The sequence below is a fragment of the Equus caballus genome, chromosome 1 (assembly GCF_041296265.1).
Source record: "Equus caballus isolate H_3958 breed thoroughbred chromosome 1, TB-T2T, whole genome shotgun sequence".
Classification (NCBI taxonomy): domain Eukaryota; kingdom Metazoa; phylum Chordata; class Mammalia; order Perissodactyla; family Equidae; genus Equus; species Equus caballus.
In genome coordinates this window covers 138,147,251-138,165,055 of record NC_091684.1, presented here as the reverse complement: position 1 = coordinate 138,165,055, position 17,805 = coordinate 138,147,251, and the positions used below count along the sequence as shown (strand labels likewise).

Genomic DNA, 17,805 nt, shown 5'->3' with positions numbered 1-17,805 from the left:
TCTCCTTCCCTTTACTGGAGCGTGTGCCACTCCAGCAAATAAATGAAGTCATCCATGACAGCTTGTGATGAATTGCCGTATTTATACTGTATATTTTAATAGCCTCACACTAATTTAAATTGAGCACAGAGTAAATTATAATTCAGTCACTTGACTGCTTATATTTAACTTGACAACTCATCCTTATTTGTCCTGGAGGTGCAGTGGAGAGCCTCAGAAACGCACGCAGGTATTTCAGTTTCTCACTTAACCCTTTCTCCAGGAAATGTTTCGTGTTCAAAGTCTCTCCAGTTTGAAAATTTTGGCTCTTCCTGAGGAGAAACAATAACAATAATAATGAACACTCAGGGAGTCCATACTTACCTTATACTTCAAAAAGAAAATTGATATTTGCCATGCTTTTTCTCTTGCCTTCAGATAAGGAAGTGGGCGAGTTTATTTTTAGCAGTTTTAAAGCTCACTCACCGGAGTGCCCAGGGGAAGGGGCATTGACCTTCCACCCAGAGTGCCATCTCCCAGACGAGAGATGGGCATTTCAGTACACTTCTGTTAAGGTGGATTTTACTTTCCCTCTCAAGTTCCACGGAATTACTTTGTTCACTTTTGCATCATTATGGAATCTCCACTATTTTGGACGACAGCAAATACCAAGAATGATTAAGACCTATTAGCATGCAGTGGATTGGCCCTACAAATACAGTGTTACTTGCTACATTTTAGGCCAGTATGGCACTTTTATTTGTTTTGGTGTTTTTGTCTTTGGTTTTGCAGAAAGTAAGCAGTCCTCTTCCTTCCTGTCTAGAAACAGTTTCTTATTTAGAGGATTATGGTTGTAAGGAGCACTTTAGTTAAATCCCACATCACTTATTAGGCACTACTGTAGGACCCTGTGCGGGGTGCTGGGTGTCGGGGAAAGGGGCCAGAGAAAGATGCACAGGCTCAGTCCTTGCCCTTGAGGGGCTCACAGCCGCTCTGCCATCTAGGCTTCTGTTACTAGGAGATGGGGCATAGATGCTAAAGGCTGAATGTGATCGGGAGAAATATAAAGGGCCAGAGCTAGAGATAACTTCTGATGGAGGGCTTTGGGATGGCTTTGTGGAGGTGATGGCAGCATTCAAACTGGGTCTAAAAGATAGAAAAGGTTTTACAATTAGTGACTGGAATGGAGAGAGGAAGCACACTTTAGGTGGAGGGAATAGCAGGAGCAGAGACTGGAAGTGGAGGAGAGCACAGGACATGTCTGCGGACCAGTAAAACATCTGATTTCATGTAAAGATTGGGTTTGTGGTGAGGAGTAGTGGGAGAAGGAGTTAGAATAACAAGTTGGGGCTACATTGTGGAAGAATTATTTGAATGTCATGCTGGAATTGTAACTTAGTACTAGGCCGTGGGAACCCAATTAAGGTTCTTGACCGGGGAGTGATGGGTTTACGGCCGGTAGTTTGGGGTTAATGCTAAGGTGTTGGCCAGCCTTGGGGAATCACATCATTTCCAGATTGGGGCCTGGAGATGCGGGATGTCTTGGTAGTCATAGTAAGCACTGAATAATGACATTTTTGAAATCTTAAGTAAGTGGTTCTCAACCTTCGTGTGGGTTAGAAATCATCTGAGGAGTTTTTAAGAAATACTGAGATGTGGGCCCAACCCTGGAGATTCTGATTCCGTTATTCTGGGGTAAGCCCTGTGCATCAGGGTTTGTTTAAAGTACCCCCATATATTTATATGAATACCTTTATATAAAGGTAAGTATAATGTGAGGCCAGGGTTGAGAACCATTGTTTTAAGGTAAATAATAACTTCATTCCTTTTACCAGAGATTTTTAGGGTGAGGGATTCCCTGTATTTGACATAGTAATGTAAATAGCTCTAATATTTTTTGGCATAGAATTGAAAGACTAGATGATTTTATTTTGTTTGGAAGTTTTCTACAGGAACAAAAATGTAAGTGAATATTGTTGGCAAATGACTATTGATTGGGAGAAATGTTTAAATGTTTCTGGGCAGTTTTGTATTACACTTACCATCTAGTTTAGTGAGAGCTTTTATAAATAACCCTAAAGCAAACTCTTCATAGAAACTGGCTATGCCTTTTTTCCTCACTTTTCTCCCCCCCAAATGGATGTCAGTACTATAAAATGTGTGGTTTAGAATTATCCTTTTCTTTCCTTACTCTGTCAGTAGTTTGCAATTCATAATTTGTTTTTTTCCTCCAGTATGATTATATGTATTCTGCAGTTGTAATAAAAATGTAGTTTAATATTGGATGGTGTATAACTACACTATCATAGTAATCTTGAATGTTGAATTTTTATCTAGAAATATCTAGAATCAGAAACTCTGCCACAAATCTTAAAAATTCCCTTCCAGTTATTTTATTCTTATCATTGTCTTTTTCAAGTAAAGAACAACTTCCCTTGAATTGACTTCACTAAAGTGTTAAGTAAAATTTGAACGATTGATGGTTTTGAAAAATAGGTGTTTGAAATAAACTAGAATTTATTCTAGGTAAGTTTATAAATAAACTACTTTACATTTCTATGTTATGAATCTGACTCAGTGGTTGATATTTTAAGGAAAACCACAAAGCATCAGGACATACTGGAAAGTGCATGTTCCTCAGAGTCAGAGAGGGGCCCTGACATTGTCACTGCATTGCCGCTCCTCAGAACCTTGATTTCCTTCTCTGAAAGAAGGGGATTAGATGAGATTTCTGAGATTCCTTCAAGCTCCAACATTTTATAACAATGTTAACAAAGAAACATTATCCACCTGGAAGAATAGAAAAAGATGATGTATTTTAAAAATTCTTTATTTCTCTCAAAGCTAAAAACCCTACTCTACATGTCATTTTTACTCATGCTCTCTGCTTGTCGCCTAGTGTCTAAATTATAAGACAGTTCTTTTTTAATGGTTTCAGGGTCATTTCTATCTTCCTCTTCTCAAAATAACCAATGTGGCCAAAATAGGGTGTATAAATTAAGGGTGTTAGAACTTAACTGACTTTTAAAGCCATTAATACTGACCTTTGAGACCTTGCTTTTTCCTTGGTCCCATCAATCACTTCTATACCACCTCTCCCAATACAAAGGGTCAGGCAGATGTGGATACAGTTTGTATTACTGGGTTTATGGTGGTGGGGAGGAGAAAGGGTGAATGAATAAACACCGTACTTTTTAGATTTTATATTTCATAGTGAATATAGCTATATTTAATTTAAAGGTGAATAAATGTGTGAATGTTGATTCCTTTTCTATATTTAGGTCATACTACTAGATATTACACTGGAACTTCAGAAACAAATTATGTCTGAGTTGGAAATTCTTTATAAGGTAATTTTTTCTTGGTCATTTTTTCTTATAAAGCATACCTATAGTTTTGGCTTGCAGGTTTTTAACTACTTTTGTTTTATTTTTGTTACAGTGTGATTCATCATATATCATAGGGTTTTATGGTGCATTTTTTGTAGAAAACAGAATTTCGATATGTACAGAATTCATGGATGGTGAGTTTTCCCTTTTATAATACTTTAAAAATGGTTTTGAGGATAGAGTGTTTTAAAACCTGGTTCTGATAATAGATGTCAAGCAGAATTAAAAATGATTGAAATATACTAATAATTACCTCCTGTATACTCTAAAACATCTTAGTGTTAGGGGTTCCTGGTGTTAGATATTTGGAGCTGAGCTATCATTTCAAGAATGTATTTTTGTTTACTTTTATTGAAAATTTAAATAGAACAGATTAAATGCTAGTCTAATCAGTGGTTTGATATTTGATTCTTCCATACAATCTGTCTTTACTTGCAAAACAGATGTTCTGTTCTTTTAATGTTTCAATAGCCAAAACGGATTTTCTTTTAAAGAAATCTATTAACCCAATGTCCTGTGTCTTTTAGAAAGAAATCGGTTCTTAATTGCAAGATAAGAAATTGTTTTTCAACACAGCTGTTTAGCCAAGATGTGTTTAGTTTTCTTTGGACTCTAGCCCTTTCCTTCCTTCTGTGTTTTTTATTCATTTTTATTTGGGTAACTCTTTCTTGATCTGAATATTATGGCAAAATGCAGATTTCTTGGTACCCTATTAGTGAAATGGTGTCATCATTGTATTGTTTACCCATTTTAAATCAAAACAGTCATTAAATTTTACATATTCAGTTTGTCAATGTCTAGCCCATTAAAACTCAACTTTTTTTTTCTGGAGCTTTTTAATTTAAATTAATTATTTTTAAAAAAACTTTTTGATGAAGATTAGCCCTGAGCTAACATCTGCTACCAGGCCTCCTCTTTTTTTTTTTTTTTTTTTTTTTTTGCTGAGGAAGACTGGCCCTGAGCTAACATCTGTGCCCATCTTCCTCTACTTTATATGTGGGATGCTTACCACAGCATGGCTTGCCAAGCGGTGCCATGTCCACACCTGGGATCCAAACCACCAAAACCTGGGCTGCCAAAGCAGAATGTGTGCACTTACTGCTGCGCCACCAGGCCGGCCCACAACTTTTTTTCTTTCATATACTCAGTTCATTTTGAGGATTCTCAATACATTGCTAAAGCAGTTCGTCCCCCACAAAACCTTTCAATGAGCCAATATTGATACCTTGATACTATAATAAGGTGTATCATGTGTTCTAAATTAGTCATAGTGGATGCCAAGAATTAAGTCTTAGAACCATATAGGTAGTATGACAATTACTATTCAAGGAGACTGACTGAAAAAGTGGGTTCATAGAGCCAGTACATGTTATTATTTAATGACTTTTCATCTTTTTTTTCCTGAAGTCCTCAATTTTTTAGTTACATTAAAAAATTTTTCTATTGAGATGGTATATTCAAACACCATAAAATTTACCCTTTTAATGTGCACTATTCCATGGGTTTTAGTATATTCACAAGGTTGTGCAACCATCACCACTAATTCCAAAATATTTTTGTCACCCTAGAAACAAAGTCCCTATCCATTTGCAGTCACTCTCACTCCTGCTTCCCTCTGGTCCCTGGTAACCACTAATCTAGTTGCTGTTTCTATGGATTTCCCTATTTTGGACATTTCATATATGTGAAATCATACAGTATGTGGCTTTTGTGTGTGGCTTCTTTCACTTAGTATAATGTTCTCAAGGTTCATCCCTGTCACAGCGTGTATCAGTACTTCATTCCTTTTTATGACAATAATAATCTGTTGTATGGATGTACCACATTTTGTTTACTCTGTGATCAGTTGATGGGCATTTGGGATGTTTCTGCTTTTTGGCTGTTATGAATAATGCTGCTGTGTACATTTGTGTACAAGTTTTTCTGTGCACCTATGATTTCAGTTCTTTTGAGTATATATCTGGGAATGGAATTGCTAGTTCACGTGGTCACTCTTTTTAACTTTTTGAGGAAGTGCCTAACTGCTTCATTTCATTTTACGCCAGTTTACACTCACAGCTGCAATGTATGAGGGTTCCAATTTCTCCACGTCTTTGCCAACCCTGGTTATTGTGTGTCTTTTAATATTTTTGTTTAGCCTATTGTTTACTCTAGCTGTTATCCACCACCTCAGTCAGTTGCAAAGTTAATCAGTTGCTTTTAGTTGTTTTCAACAAATGCCCCTAAAGAAAAGGCATTTTTACTTGGCAAGCTCTGAGTCTGGTCAATTATAGAAAGCAGTGCAAGTGAGGTCTTCCAGGGAACTGCCAGATAGGTCAAAAGTGAAACTTTTCTGAGAATGTGGATTTGAAGGAGCACCTGCTCACTTCTGCCTGTCCAGTGGCTATCAAGCTTCTGGTGTTCACTGTGGTTGCAGGCTGCTGGTTTTCAAGGCTGCAGTGGAGCTGGAGAGGTGGCAATGGGAATAGAACAAGTTAAACTGCCACAAAGCTTGCTGTTCTTACCAACATTCAGGCTTTTATCTTGAATAAATAATTTGGGGGTTGCTGCAATCCTTTGGGTAATTTTAAGAGTTCTGAAAAAGTTGATTCTGACCATTTTTGTCTATTTCTTCATTGCTTTTGTGAAAAAGAGAATTTTCAAAGGTCCTTATTCTTCCATTTTTGCTGATGTCACATTTTAGTTATTTTTAATACTTTATATTCTTACCTCAAAATATTCACTTTACAGCCTATGTTTAACCTTTTTTTTGGGACTCCTCACTTTCTGGACTTGAGCTGCTTAAAGCTCTTTCTCCTACTGCTGCTTGGCAGCTTCTCTTTACTCCATGCTAACCAGTTCCTGAACGCTAAAATTTCCCAGTTCTTAAGTTTTGTACTCTCATTCCCGTCTTCCCTGTTGTTTCCCACATCAATTATTCTGAAATTTATTACCCTCCCCGAGATCTGTCTTTTTCTTTCTCTCTCAGAGATAACATAGACCATCAGGTATGGGCTCTCTTACTTGCTCTTTAACCTATAGCTCAGCCACAACTGCACCCGCCTGATCCACCTCTCAAATGACGAGCTCCTTAAGGTCAGTCCCTTCACATGTGCATCCACTTGGTGGAGTTCTCTCCATCAACCACTCTCTGTCTTTTGACCTTCGTTCTCTCTGTAGTACAGCAAAATGTACCCAAAAAAATATGGATCAAAAACAGTGTACCACTCTCTAGCTATCATTCCTTCTTTCTTCTTCCCATTACAGTTAAACTTCTTGTCAACTTTCTCCCAATTTCAAAACTATTTCTTTAGTGTAAACTCTCATTATCTATTTTAATCTCTTAGTCATTTTTTCTAAATATTTATTGACCACTTTCTTTCAGACACTATTTTAAACCTGGGGATACAACAGTGAACAAGACTTAATCCCTGTCATTATGGGGCTTAAGTTCTAGGAGGGGAGACAGACAAGAAACATACAATGCACTCTCAGAGAAGGATAACTCTGGTTAGAACATAAAGCAGGTAGATGAGAACTCACAGGAGCAGAGGTGCTACATAGGATGGTCAGTGATGGTTTTTTTTTTTATGGGGGGCTGGCATTTTAGCAAAGACTTTAATGTCAGTAAGCCAACTCAGGGAAGGTCATGGGAAGATCTTTGAGGCAGAGGGATTATCAAATATAAATGCTCCAAGGTAGAAGCAAGTTTGAGGTAATCAAGGCCCCGTCAGAAGGCCAAGATGACTAGAGAGTAGTGATGAGATGACCTGGGGCCAGACAGGAGACATAGGAAGAAGCTACATTGTGTAGGCCTTGTAGGTCATGGTAAAGAATTTGTGTTTCAGTCTGAATTTATTAGAATGCATTGGAAGATTTCAAGTAGGGGAATGATATGATATGCTGTTTCATTAAGTCAGAACTAAATCCATTCAGAAATAGACCATCTCAGAATATACATACATGTATTTGGATTGCTATCATGGCAATAAATTGTTTCTCCAAAAACCTATATTGCAAAGAAAGAAAGAGCTCTTTATTTGTTCAACTAGCAGAGGCTAAGAGAGTTTCTTCTCAAAGTTTTGCTTGTAGCTTCAGATTTCAGTTTTGTTAGTATTAATAATAATCGTTGTCATTTTAGGGAAAATGTTGGGATGAATGTTGCTTCTCATTCATTTACTACATTATTTCTGTTTATCCTACATGCAAGACATTACTTTATATTTAGACCCTGTATTAGGATAAGCGCAGACCTAACTATATGAGTCCTTTTGGCCTAGTTGAGTGAAGACGGTAGCCCGGATTCATCAAACATTTAGTTGTTTGGCAGTTGAGATGTGTTTTTTGGTAAGCTATTAGCACTCTTCCTCCTGGTTCCCATGGTGGATAGTGGCATGCAATGAGATTATTGGCCAGGGATGATCTGAGGCCAGGGAACAAGGGAAGTGACAGGTCATGGAGAGTAAACCAGTGACCTGGGAATCACGAGCAAAAGGGTCAAACCAACCGTGCCATAGATAAATGAGTTTCTAAATGCCTAGAATGCCACCATCTCAGCTAAGATTAAACTGTCTCTCTGGGTAGGTGTCATAGAATATCACATTGCAGTGAGGCTTTTTAAACTGTGAAAAGTTCACACATGATTTTCAAGCTATGTATGATATTATGGGGAAAGCTTTTCAATTTTTGCAGTTCTGGGAATTGAAACGCTCAGATCTTTTCTGAGCTCTGCCATTAATTGACTCATGGCTGTGGCTAGAACACTCACCTCCCTGGGACTGAGTTTCCTCTATTTGTCAAATAAAGTCATTGGACTGATCTCTAATGTCCTTCTAGCACTAATGTTTAATGATTTGGTGAGTCTAAGAATTGCCTTTTGGGGATAGGCCTGTAGGATGGAAATGATAGTAAAAGTGAGTAAACATTTAAGTGAAAAGCTTCTGCCACTTTTACCCTGATAAGAGTTTTTTAACTGCACGAACGGAACTCATAGGTTTAATAGGAACTCTTGATTCTGAGTGGATCTGCTACATCATGTTTTTGCCTCTGACAATTATCTCTAATGAGCATGTCAAGGACAGGATGAATCTGTGATGACACAAAGCTAGCTATATAAAGATTTACCAGCCTGGATGGCTAGGGAGAGTACAATATAACTGAAATTAAGTGGATATTTACAAAAACCTGTGAACTACCTCAAAATGAGATTCTTCCTTGGTTTGTTCTACAGTTAATGGTAGTAACGTAAGTTTTGGCTTTTTGGTTTAGCTTATTGACTACTGTCCATTTAGCTAATTAATTCCAGATTTATATCCTATGTAAAAATAAATCTCCTCTTAGGACTTCTTACTAGTATATGTGAATAGATTTGTACCTCTAGTTTTGAGCCATGCAAGCTGTTCACTTCATAAGGGATTGGCCCAATAAACTGCATTTGTCAGTATTCCAAATATCAACATGTAAAGCTTGATCTTCTTGAGACTGTTCATCCTTGCAACTGCCAGTTCATCTGAAAGATCAGTGAGAAATAAAATGTTTTTTCTATCATATTTTCACTTTTATTGCATCCATAATAAAAATGCTATTTTAGTAAATAAAGATGGTTAGCTCATTGCAGAAATGTCTTCTTTTCACTATCTTTCCAGTAGCACCCAGAGCCAAAGCATAAAGTTTAGTCACACTGTGGTTTTCTAGCTTCTTGTCAGAATCTGGAAACTATAAGCCAAAGTTACTTAAAGAAGTGATCATTTGCCTGCTTTAAACAGGATAAATACAAAGCCAGTAGGTATATAATATGTTTAATATATATATAATATTTTTTTTACAGGGGAAAATTTTTTTCTCTGATGTTCAGTTTTAGGAAAATTTGACATATAAAAATAGTCTTTTGGCTAAATAGAATTAACCTCATTTCAAAAGAATAACATGTTCCATGTTAATACCTTATGAAGCATACTTATAAATCATCCAGAAGTGATTAATATCAATTTTTAGCCTCTGATAGAAACAGAAATTATCTCTCAGATATCCTGGGTAATTCCTTTATAGGAACTGAAAGACTCTACACCTCAGCTTGACTCAAAGAAAGGTTATTACACATTGTTAAAATAGTTCTTATATAATCATATCATTAATATCAGTAAAGTAGTGGTTCTTTGCATATCTTCCTGAAATTCTTATACTACTTGTGTAAGATTAAAAATTTAACAAGCGTGCCCAAATTTATACTTCCAAGTGAATATTTGTTCCTTTAAAATAGTTTCCTAGGAAAGCTATGCCGTTATGTGAGTGATGGTGTTGTTCCTGCAAAGGGTTTGCAGTCCCTTCTTTTGAAACTGCTTTCAGAGCAGAGTGCCTATCTGGTGAAATTCAAAGTGATTTTCATTCGTTTGTTTAATTTGTTACTCATCTGACAGATATTTATTGAATATCTACTATCTGCTAGTTGTGCTAACTTCTAGATTGGTGAAATTTTTTTAAAAGACAAACAGCATGACTCCTGCCTTTATTATGTTCACAGTTTAGTGGTTTTGGTTTGGGGAAACTGCCAAAAGCTGAATTTGCTAAAGGCGAAGGATGTTAGTGAATACCATTTTAGTGAAAAATATTATGACTTAAGATTAGTTTTTCTTTTTTACCCCCATAAAGGGGTTTTCAAAGTGGCCTCAAAGAGAAATTCCAAAAATATCATTTTGAACTTAGAATCTTTGGAATAGATTGATTGCTTATCTTGGTACCTAATTTGAAGGGTAGCATTCATTTAGATAGATGTTTACATTATTAGTTTTTATTTGTATTTTGGACCTTATATTTACCAGCTTTTGTTTGGTTAATGTGAAAATTCTAAGATAGGGTCCTAGTTTACATTTGAGAAAAACTGTTACACAAGGCAGATACCTAAATGTGATTGTCCTATTGATCTTTAGTTTTGTGTATGTATTTAAATTTACGTAAAATGCAGGTTCTTGGTCTGCCCTTGACTAGTTTCCTTCAGTTTTTACATGTGTGTTGTTATACACTTGGGAATAAAATGGAAGTATCTAGTTATGCTTCTTGTGGAAGTATGATTATGTCATAAATAAAACTGGACTAAAAATCAGTTTTACCCTAGACATCCAATGCATGATATAAGAAGAGAAAAAAATGTTCTCATAATGAGTGCATAGAGGAGGGGCTGAGTGCACTTTGCCAGTAGTTTCATGTGTAGTAACACAGCATATTTGCCTCTACAGGGGGATCTTTGGATGTATATAGAAAAATTCCAGAGCATGTCCTTGGAAGAATTGCAGTAGCAGTGAGTATATGGCTTCAACCTTATGAAATTTGGTGATTTGACCTTTCTAGTCAAACCTGATTCTCCTTATATCCTCAGGACGTTTTTTTGTTTTTATTCAATCCCTGTTGACTGCCAGGCCTTCTTAACTCTCTTTTCTTATCATTTTTGTCCTTTCTTCTTTTCATAGACCAATCCTCAGTGACGACATAGTCACATGACATCATTCAGGCTTATAGGTACTCTCACCTGTTCTAGTTCCGTGAGTTTGCAGGGACCTTGATGCTTTTGTTAACCAGTAAAATTTCCAAGTTCTTCAAAAAGACACTGATGTTTAGACGTTTTGCAGTTATAGGCGTATGATTAGAAAATACTTTTCAAGTCTAAATTATCAAAATAAAACAGTCTATATGAAAGTAATACTTTATTCTTAAAGATGTTTGCAGATTTTATATGTTCATGGTTTTTAATTTTTTCACCAACTATATCTAGGAATTTATTTCCTTTGTGATTAAAAACAGTTTTCCTGTTTTCTATATTCACTAATAAACTGATGAAATATATCAACTTAAACTAAGATTACTGTATGAGCTCCAGATTTCAAATTTGGATGATGTAGGCTAAACAGTGTCTAAGAGAAGTCATGGGGTGGTGTAATAGTAAACAATTGCTAAACTAAAGGCACTCTGATAACTTAAGCAGTTTAATGCAGAACAAAGTGATTATACCATGTACTATTTAATTAAATGGCTGATTTTCGCCTTCATTATACATCAAACTGACAACTCAAATCCTTTAATCCAACATGGACACTTATTTAGTCTTAGTTCATTGTAATTCACAGCTTTCCTTTTTTCTTTCTAATTATTAGTGTGAACTGCCCAGAGCCATGAGAACTTTTTCTTCTGATGTCGTTGCTGCTAAGTAGCTTCTAATCTACATGTTTAGGTAGATTAGTATGATATTTGAGTACTTAAATCCCTTTTTGAGATGAAAATAAAAATGTTTCATTTCCTCTTTTAATCTCGGGAGGAATGAATGCTTTGTGGCTTTTGGCAGTTCTTGGCTCTAAAGTTTAATAACACGTATAATAAAGGACGAAGAAAGGCAAGGATACCAATTGAAAATGAAAAAAGTTTATGAGTTCTGTGTACTCAATTATCTGTTGAACTTGACTAAAATAGGAATCTGCCTTCTTCACTAGAGAAGCATGTTCTTCCTGAACCTCATAAATCTTGCCTCCCTCATTTGTAGGGCATCCACACAAGGCCACTGGTGGTTTCAATTCTACTGGAGTGGGAAGCCTGTGAAGTGAATGGAGTCAGCAAAAAAAATAGATAACCCAGCGTCAAATATAGGGCTTACCTATTGGGTAATTGAAAATATGACAAAAATTATTTTAGTGAAAGCTATTTAAAATAAGTGCTAACCCAAAGCATTGTTTATATTTGCCCTTATATTTTTAAAAATTAGAATTTTGGGGATTTTTTCCTTTCTAAAATGTGTTCAATTTCTCCAGCTTTTATGGCTCATCAGGTCATAGTAATGAAAACTGCCTGTGGCCAGAGTAGAAGAAATGCTTTTGATAATTTTGCTCTTCATCTGCCACTTTTTATAAACTCTGCTGGGGCCTGCACTTGTATAATGCCTCCAAAGTGTATTTTTAAATGTAATTTGAGTGGGGTACAAACATGGCTAATCCTTTGTTGCAGCTGACAAACACCAGTGGAAGGATTCTACCAATCAAAATAAGACCAACAAATTGAGGGGTTGTAGGTCATCATTTATAAAGTAAACGTTCTCAAAGCTGATTGAGTTCCCAGTATTCTTATTATCTCTCCTCTAGTGTTCTGAAGACAGCATCAGCCTCCTTCCCTTGAGTTCCCTCAGTGAGGCCGAGAAAGCACCTGGGTCCTGTGGCTAGGTCAGAAGCAACAGAATCAAAAAAAGAGAGGAGGGAAATAGATGTATATTGAATACTTTTGTGCCAATCGTTGATAAGTGTTTTTAGGTATGGATATTATGTCATTTAACCTTTACAGTAACTCTGCAAAGTGTAGATTATTGAACCTATTTTATACATGTGCAAGGTGAGGTTTACAAAAGTTAAATAACTTGCCCAGAGTTATCATATAACTAGTCAGGAATAATTTAAAGCCAGCGTTGTTTGACTCCAGACCCCATGCTCTTTCATTCTGCTCTCCTAAGAGAATGAGAAAAAAGAAGAGGAATGAGTGAAAAGGAGAACAAGATTAAGAAGAAAAAAAGAGAGAGAGAATAATGGGGTAACATATACAGTTGCTTCAGATTCCTTTCATATCTTAGCACCACATCTAGGCATCTTTCCCTTCCCAAGTTAACTTCGTTTTCCAGGTTCTAGTAATCTGGAGTGCAATTGAAGTCCGAACATCCAAGGTTCATTACAGGATGGACTCCTGTAGCCTTTATGATATGTTGTTCATATTTTCTCTTGTAGGATGTATGACAAGACAATATTTTTTCCAGAGAAAGAAATCCATATAAACTGGCTGGTTTCAGCTTTCCTACTTGCTCAATGATTTTTATCCACTTTCCGTTTGAATCTGGTCTCCTGTGAAGAGGAATGCCTTTCTGCCTTTCCCTGCCACCTAACGCATTTTATTTTCCCTCTCATTTCTGAAGCAGTGACACTGTGTACTGTATTTTGAGTGCTAATGTTGATTGAAGTTGTCCCTGAAAGGATTGCACTTGACATGTCAAGGAGTGAGTGATTGACAGCAGATATAAGTACTTTTAGTGTCAAGGCTTTGTCAAGTCATTGTGGTGAAACCTAGCCTACTGAATACCAATACATAATACCCTCTAGATTTGCAGTGAACAGATTTCTAGCTCCCTGAACACTGATTCTTATATGCTTCTAAAGGAAAACGTAATATATTTTGACGAAGTTGGAAGAATGTTTTATTTTTAAATCTATAACAAAATGTATAATTTTAGCAGGTATCATAAAATCAGTATTCGTTTTACTTTTTTCCTGCCTAATAATCTGAATATGATGGATTGCCTTCCCCTTGTGCATTTCCTGACTATTCATTTTCTATGGGACTAAGTTTTAGTGGTAAGCTATCTTTAATGGGAAGGTTTGTAGTATGCAACTAGGCTTGTAAATTGAGAAGTTTAACCCTATTTCCAGAACTCAGAAGATGATTACTTCCATGCTAAATAAGATGATTTTGTCCTACTACTCAAAGAAAAAATTATTTTCGTTATTGCTGTTATTTTGTATAAGCATTTAAGGAAATATTTTTGTCCTGTTTCCTCCTTCTTTATTAGTTATCATTATTACTATTTTGATGTTTTCTTTTTTTTACTATCTTATTGTCCAAAACACATGTATTTTATTGTAATGCCACTTATTCCAAACCCTGGAAAAAATTATTTGCTGTAAAATGTATTCTGTTCTCTTAAAATAGACAAACATGGAATTGATGATATAATGTTAGCAAATCTTTCAGTAGTACATTCCACTCTGTGAGAACAATTAAAATATGTTAACCTCTGCTCAGCATCAATTGATATAGATTTTATCTTCTTCTAGATCTCTAGTATTTGGAAATTAGGTTTCTCATTTTGCATTTCTGTTTTTAATACTGCTCTTAGTCTTTCTTGATCAGCTGAAATCCTTGCATATTTAGCCCCCAACCCTCTTTTCCTCGTTACTCAGTTACTTCTCATAATGGTAGGTTTTCTTGTTCTTATAATCCTTACTCACTTAAAATTTTCTGTAATGATAAGTGCTTTTAAATTCTTACAGCAAATTTTGAGTAATAGTGGTTCCTTCGTTGTATCTGATACCAAATTATGAATAGTCAGCCTTGAAATTGGTAAGTTGACACTCATGTGCATAAGGGGTCAGTGAGTGTGAATAAACACATATGCATCTCCTTTTACGACAATTTCTATATAAAAATTTTTAAAGCTTTTAATGATTAAATTTCCCAGATAGAAGGTAGCACAGAGCCTGGCACAGAAAAGGGGGATGTTCAATAAATGCTTATTGGTTCACAGAGTTTTAAAGGAAGAATATGGTTTTATGATTATATGCTTAACCATGTGGAGAGTTCCGTATAAAAACCATCATCATACTGTTTTGTCTTTCTTAAATTTAGGTTGTTAAAGGCCTTACCTATTTGTGGAGTTTAAAGATTTTACATAGAGGTAGGTACTGAGCTTACAAGCTCTAACTTAATTTGGGGTGGGATGGGGAGCTTTCTGAACATCTTGATTTTTATAGTGAATAAATGATTAGATATTTAAGCCAGCTGATATATTTGCTAGTCAAAAATATGGCTGCTTTATAAATGTTATTTTTTTATTTTCTCCCTCAACTGCTCTGATTTATATTATAAACTTGGTATTATATTTTTGTGAATCATGTTTACCAAACATGTAAAATTGTGTTTCATAATATTTGAAAGTGACAGATCTTATTTTTCTTATTTAACTCTAGTTAATGCAAAACCTTCACTTTTTTATACAATTGCATCCCTTTCTTTTTTTTCTTTTTTTTCAAGATTGGCACCTGAGCTAACAACTGTTGCCAATCTTCTTTTTTTTTTTCTGCTTCATCTCCCCAAACCCTCCTGTACACGGTTGTATATCTTAGTTGCAGGTCCTTCTAGTTGTGGGATGTGGGATGCTGCCTCAACGTGGCCTGACGAGTGGTGCCATGTCCACGCCCAGGATCCGAACCCTGGGCCGCCGCAGCGGAGTGCGCGAACTTAACCACTCGGCCACGGAGCTGGCCCCCCGTTTCTTTCATTAATATTTCTTATATCATCATACACTGTTCTTTAAGAGATTGCTTCACATACCGTGAGAGTGAAACTTTATAGAAGGAATTAGTGAAAGCATCAGAAATTAGTCTCCTAGTCTATTAACAGAGCACTTGAGAGAATAACAGATTAACTGTTGAATGTTGCAAAAGGAACCTCCCTTTGCTTTTTTTTAATGTTCCTAAAATGTCTGAATTCATTTGGAGCAAAAAGAAACAGACTATAATAAAGCACCTTCAGGGCCTAATGTTACTAACAGTACTGTTTCATTTTACACATCTGCTCGGCCTAGCTTTATGCACATTGGGGAATGCAACAGCATATGCATTAGATGTGATTAAAGGAAAGTTTTTTTTAGAAAAGGTATCAACTATGAAAGAAAACAACTGATGTCTTCAATTGTAGTATCACATCTGTCACTAAGGGTTGTTTTTGTTTGGGGTGGTTTTAATATCCTAGTGATTCCAAATTTCTTCTTAAATCCTCCTGCCTCTTTTGAAGAGGGTATATAGATGTGACAAGTAAAATATCAATTCAGTTCTTGAGTGTTTATGCTGATTAAATGGAATCATAAACCAAATTTTTCTTTAAAGCCGGTCTACTCTATTTCTAGAGTATAGTTGGTGCCAAATGTAGATGCAGGGAGAGTGAGCTGAGTTGTGTTAGCATTACTCTTCTTGGGTGTAAGTCAGCATGTAAACACATCTGGTGGGTGAGAGAACACCACCAAGATTAAGAGAGAATAGTATTTAACATAATATGACTTATATTGTTTCTATTCCCTGTACTCCTACCTCCCCCCTCTCATCAACCCATAAAGTGGTTATAGCCATTTTAATAGGAATTAACACAGTGGTCAATTCTTGTCATTTTATTGATTTTTGTGGACATCTGCTATCCATTTAACAAAGGAACTCAAGGAAGTCATCAATTCTCAATAGCATCCCTTCATTAAAAGGACCTTGCCGTGGAAATGCAAATGTTATTATTAAAGTGATCCTTAGGGCCATCCTGTACTCTGGGCATACAGCATCATTTTGGCTTGTAATGAATTCTCACTAGCCTTAGCTTTCTGTGAGGAATCTAGTAGCACTAAGGACTATAGTGGATGGGGAAATACTGTTTAGTTATTCTGCAATCATCTTTGTTTTTCTTCTTTAAAATCAGAAATCATGCTGATAAGTAGGTATACCTCTAGTATTTCCTGTATCTAAATTATTTGGTTTTAGTTTTACTCTTTGTTTTGAAGAAATAATTAAATTTTTCTTTTGAAATGGGATCTTGATAGACCTGTTTCATATAGATTTATGTCTGGATCTAAAAATAAAGTCTAAGCTGTTTGTCAGATTCTCAGTACAACCACACTGTAATCACCGTGTGCAAGTGCGATTAACCAGGTCCTTCTTCCAAGCTCTGGATGCAACTTGGGCTAAGAAAGCGTTCTTTGATCAGTGACATACCAGGGTCTTAAAGGTTTGACCAAATTGAGAACATAGAGGTTTCAAAAAGGAATCCTGAGCCTGTACTTCTCTTTTCAGTCTGTGCTGGCCAGCCCAATTCCCACAGAGAGTAACCTGCTATAAAATGCTACTAGTTATGGAAAGAAGATATCTGCCAGGGCCTGAGAGGGGGCGGTGGTAGTGGACCAGCAAACCCTCTCAAAGGATTTCATTTTTAAATAAATACCAGCGAGTGGCTGTGCATCTGCATCTGTCTAGATGGAAACACTAAGGAATTACAGTGCAGAGGAATGGTTATTTACTGGTAGTTAGGGATACCCAACTATAGAAATAATATGCTGTGCTAAGGCACCTCATTAAATATATTTATATGTTAAGCTTTTGAGTTTCCTGGTTATTCATGGAAACTTTTACCTTCTTGATTTAAAAGCATGTGTTTTTATTGAAAGGTGGAAGAAGCCAGATGTCCCTGAAGACTTTTGTAAAGCACTGTAATAAGAATTTTACTCCAGATTGAGTAGTTAACGTAATATTTTAGAGCTTTTTGTCCATACTTAATAACTTGGATTCCATAAAAATAAGATTAAAGATGCCTTTTTATTTATCAAAAAGCCATTTAATTTTCTCCTTGATTAAAAAATTGTAGCTTTTTAGATCAGTTCAATCAGGCAATTAAAGATCAGAGCTTTTAAGTTCAGCTAAGGCAATTAAATAGGTAATATACTTGTTTATACACTTTTACTATATAAGCTGATTGCTGTACCTTCTTACAAGCACATATCCTCATTTTTGCTTTCTCTAAATGAATGATGATGGGAATTCTATCTGAATATGTGTCACATTGTCAAATCAAAGAGAGGTGTCCTTCTGCAGGAAGGGGGGCCTGGTCCTGGTGCCTTGAGAAAATAGAG

At 36.0% G+C, this 17,805-nt stretch overlaps 1 protein-coding gene across 15 annotated transcripts in view; it reads left to right on the top strand.

Moving 5' to 3' along the window:
- Positions 1-17,805, top strand: part of MAP2K5 (mitogen-activated protein kinase kinase 5) — a 245,052-nt gene that overhangs the window by 95,010 nt on the left and 132,237 nt on the right. For all 15 annotated transcript variants that reach the window (XM_001496608.6, XM_070270028.1, XM_014733756.3 and 12 more), the window contains 4 exons: positions 3,261-3,329; positions 3,421-3,502; positions 10,580-10,641; positions 14,769-14,817. In XM_001496608.6, coding sequence (XP_001496658.1) covers positions 3,261-3,329; positions 3,421-3,502; positions 10,580-10,641; positions 14,769-14,817 — 262 coding nt within the window. The remainder of the gene's footprint in view (positions 1-3,260; positions 3,330-3,420; positions 3,503-10,579; positions 10,642-14,768; positions 14,818-17,805) is intronic.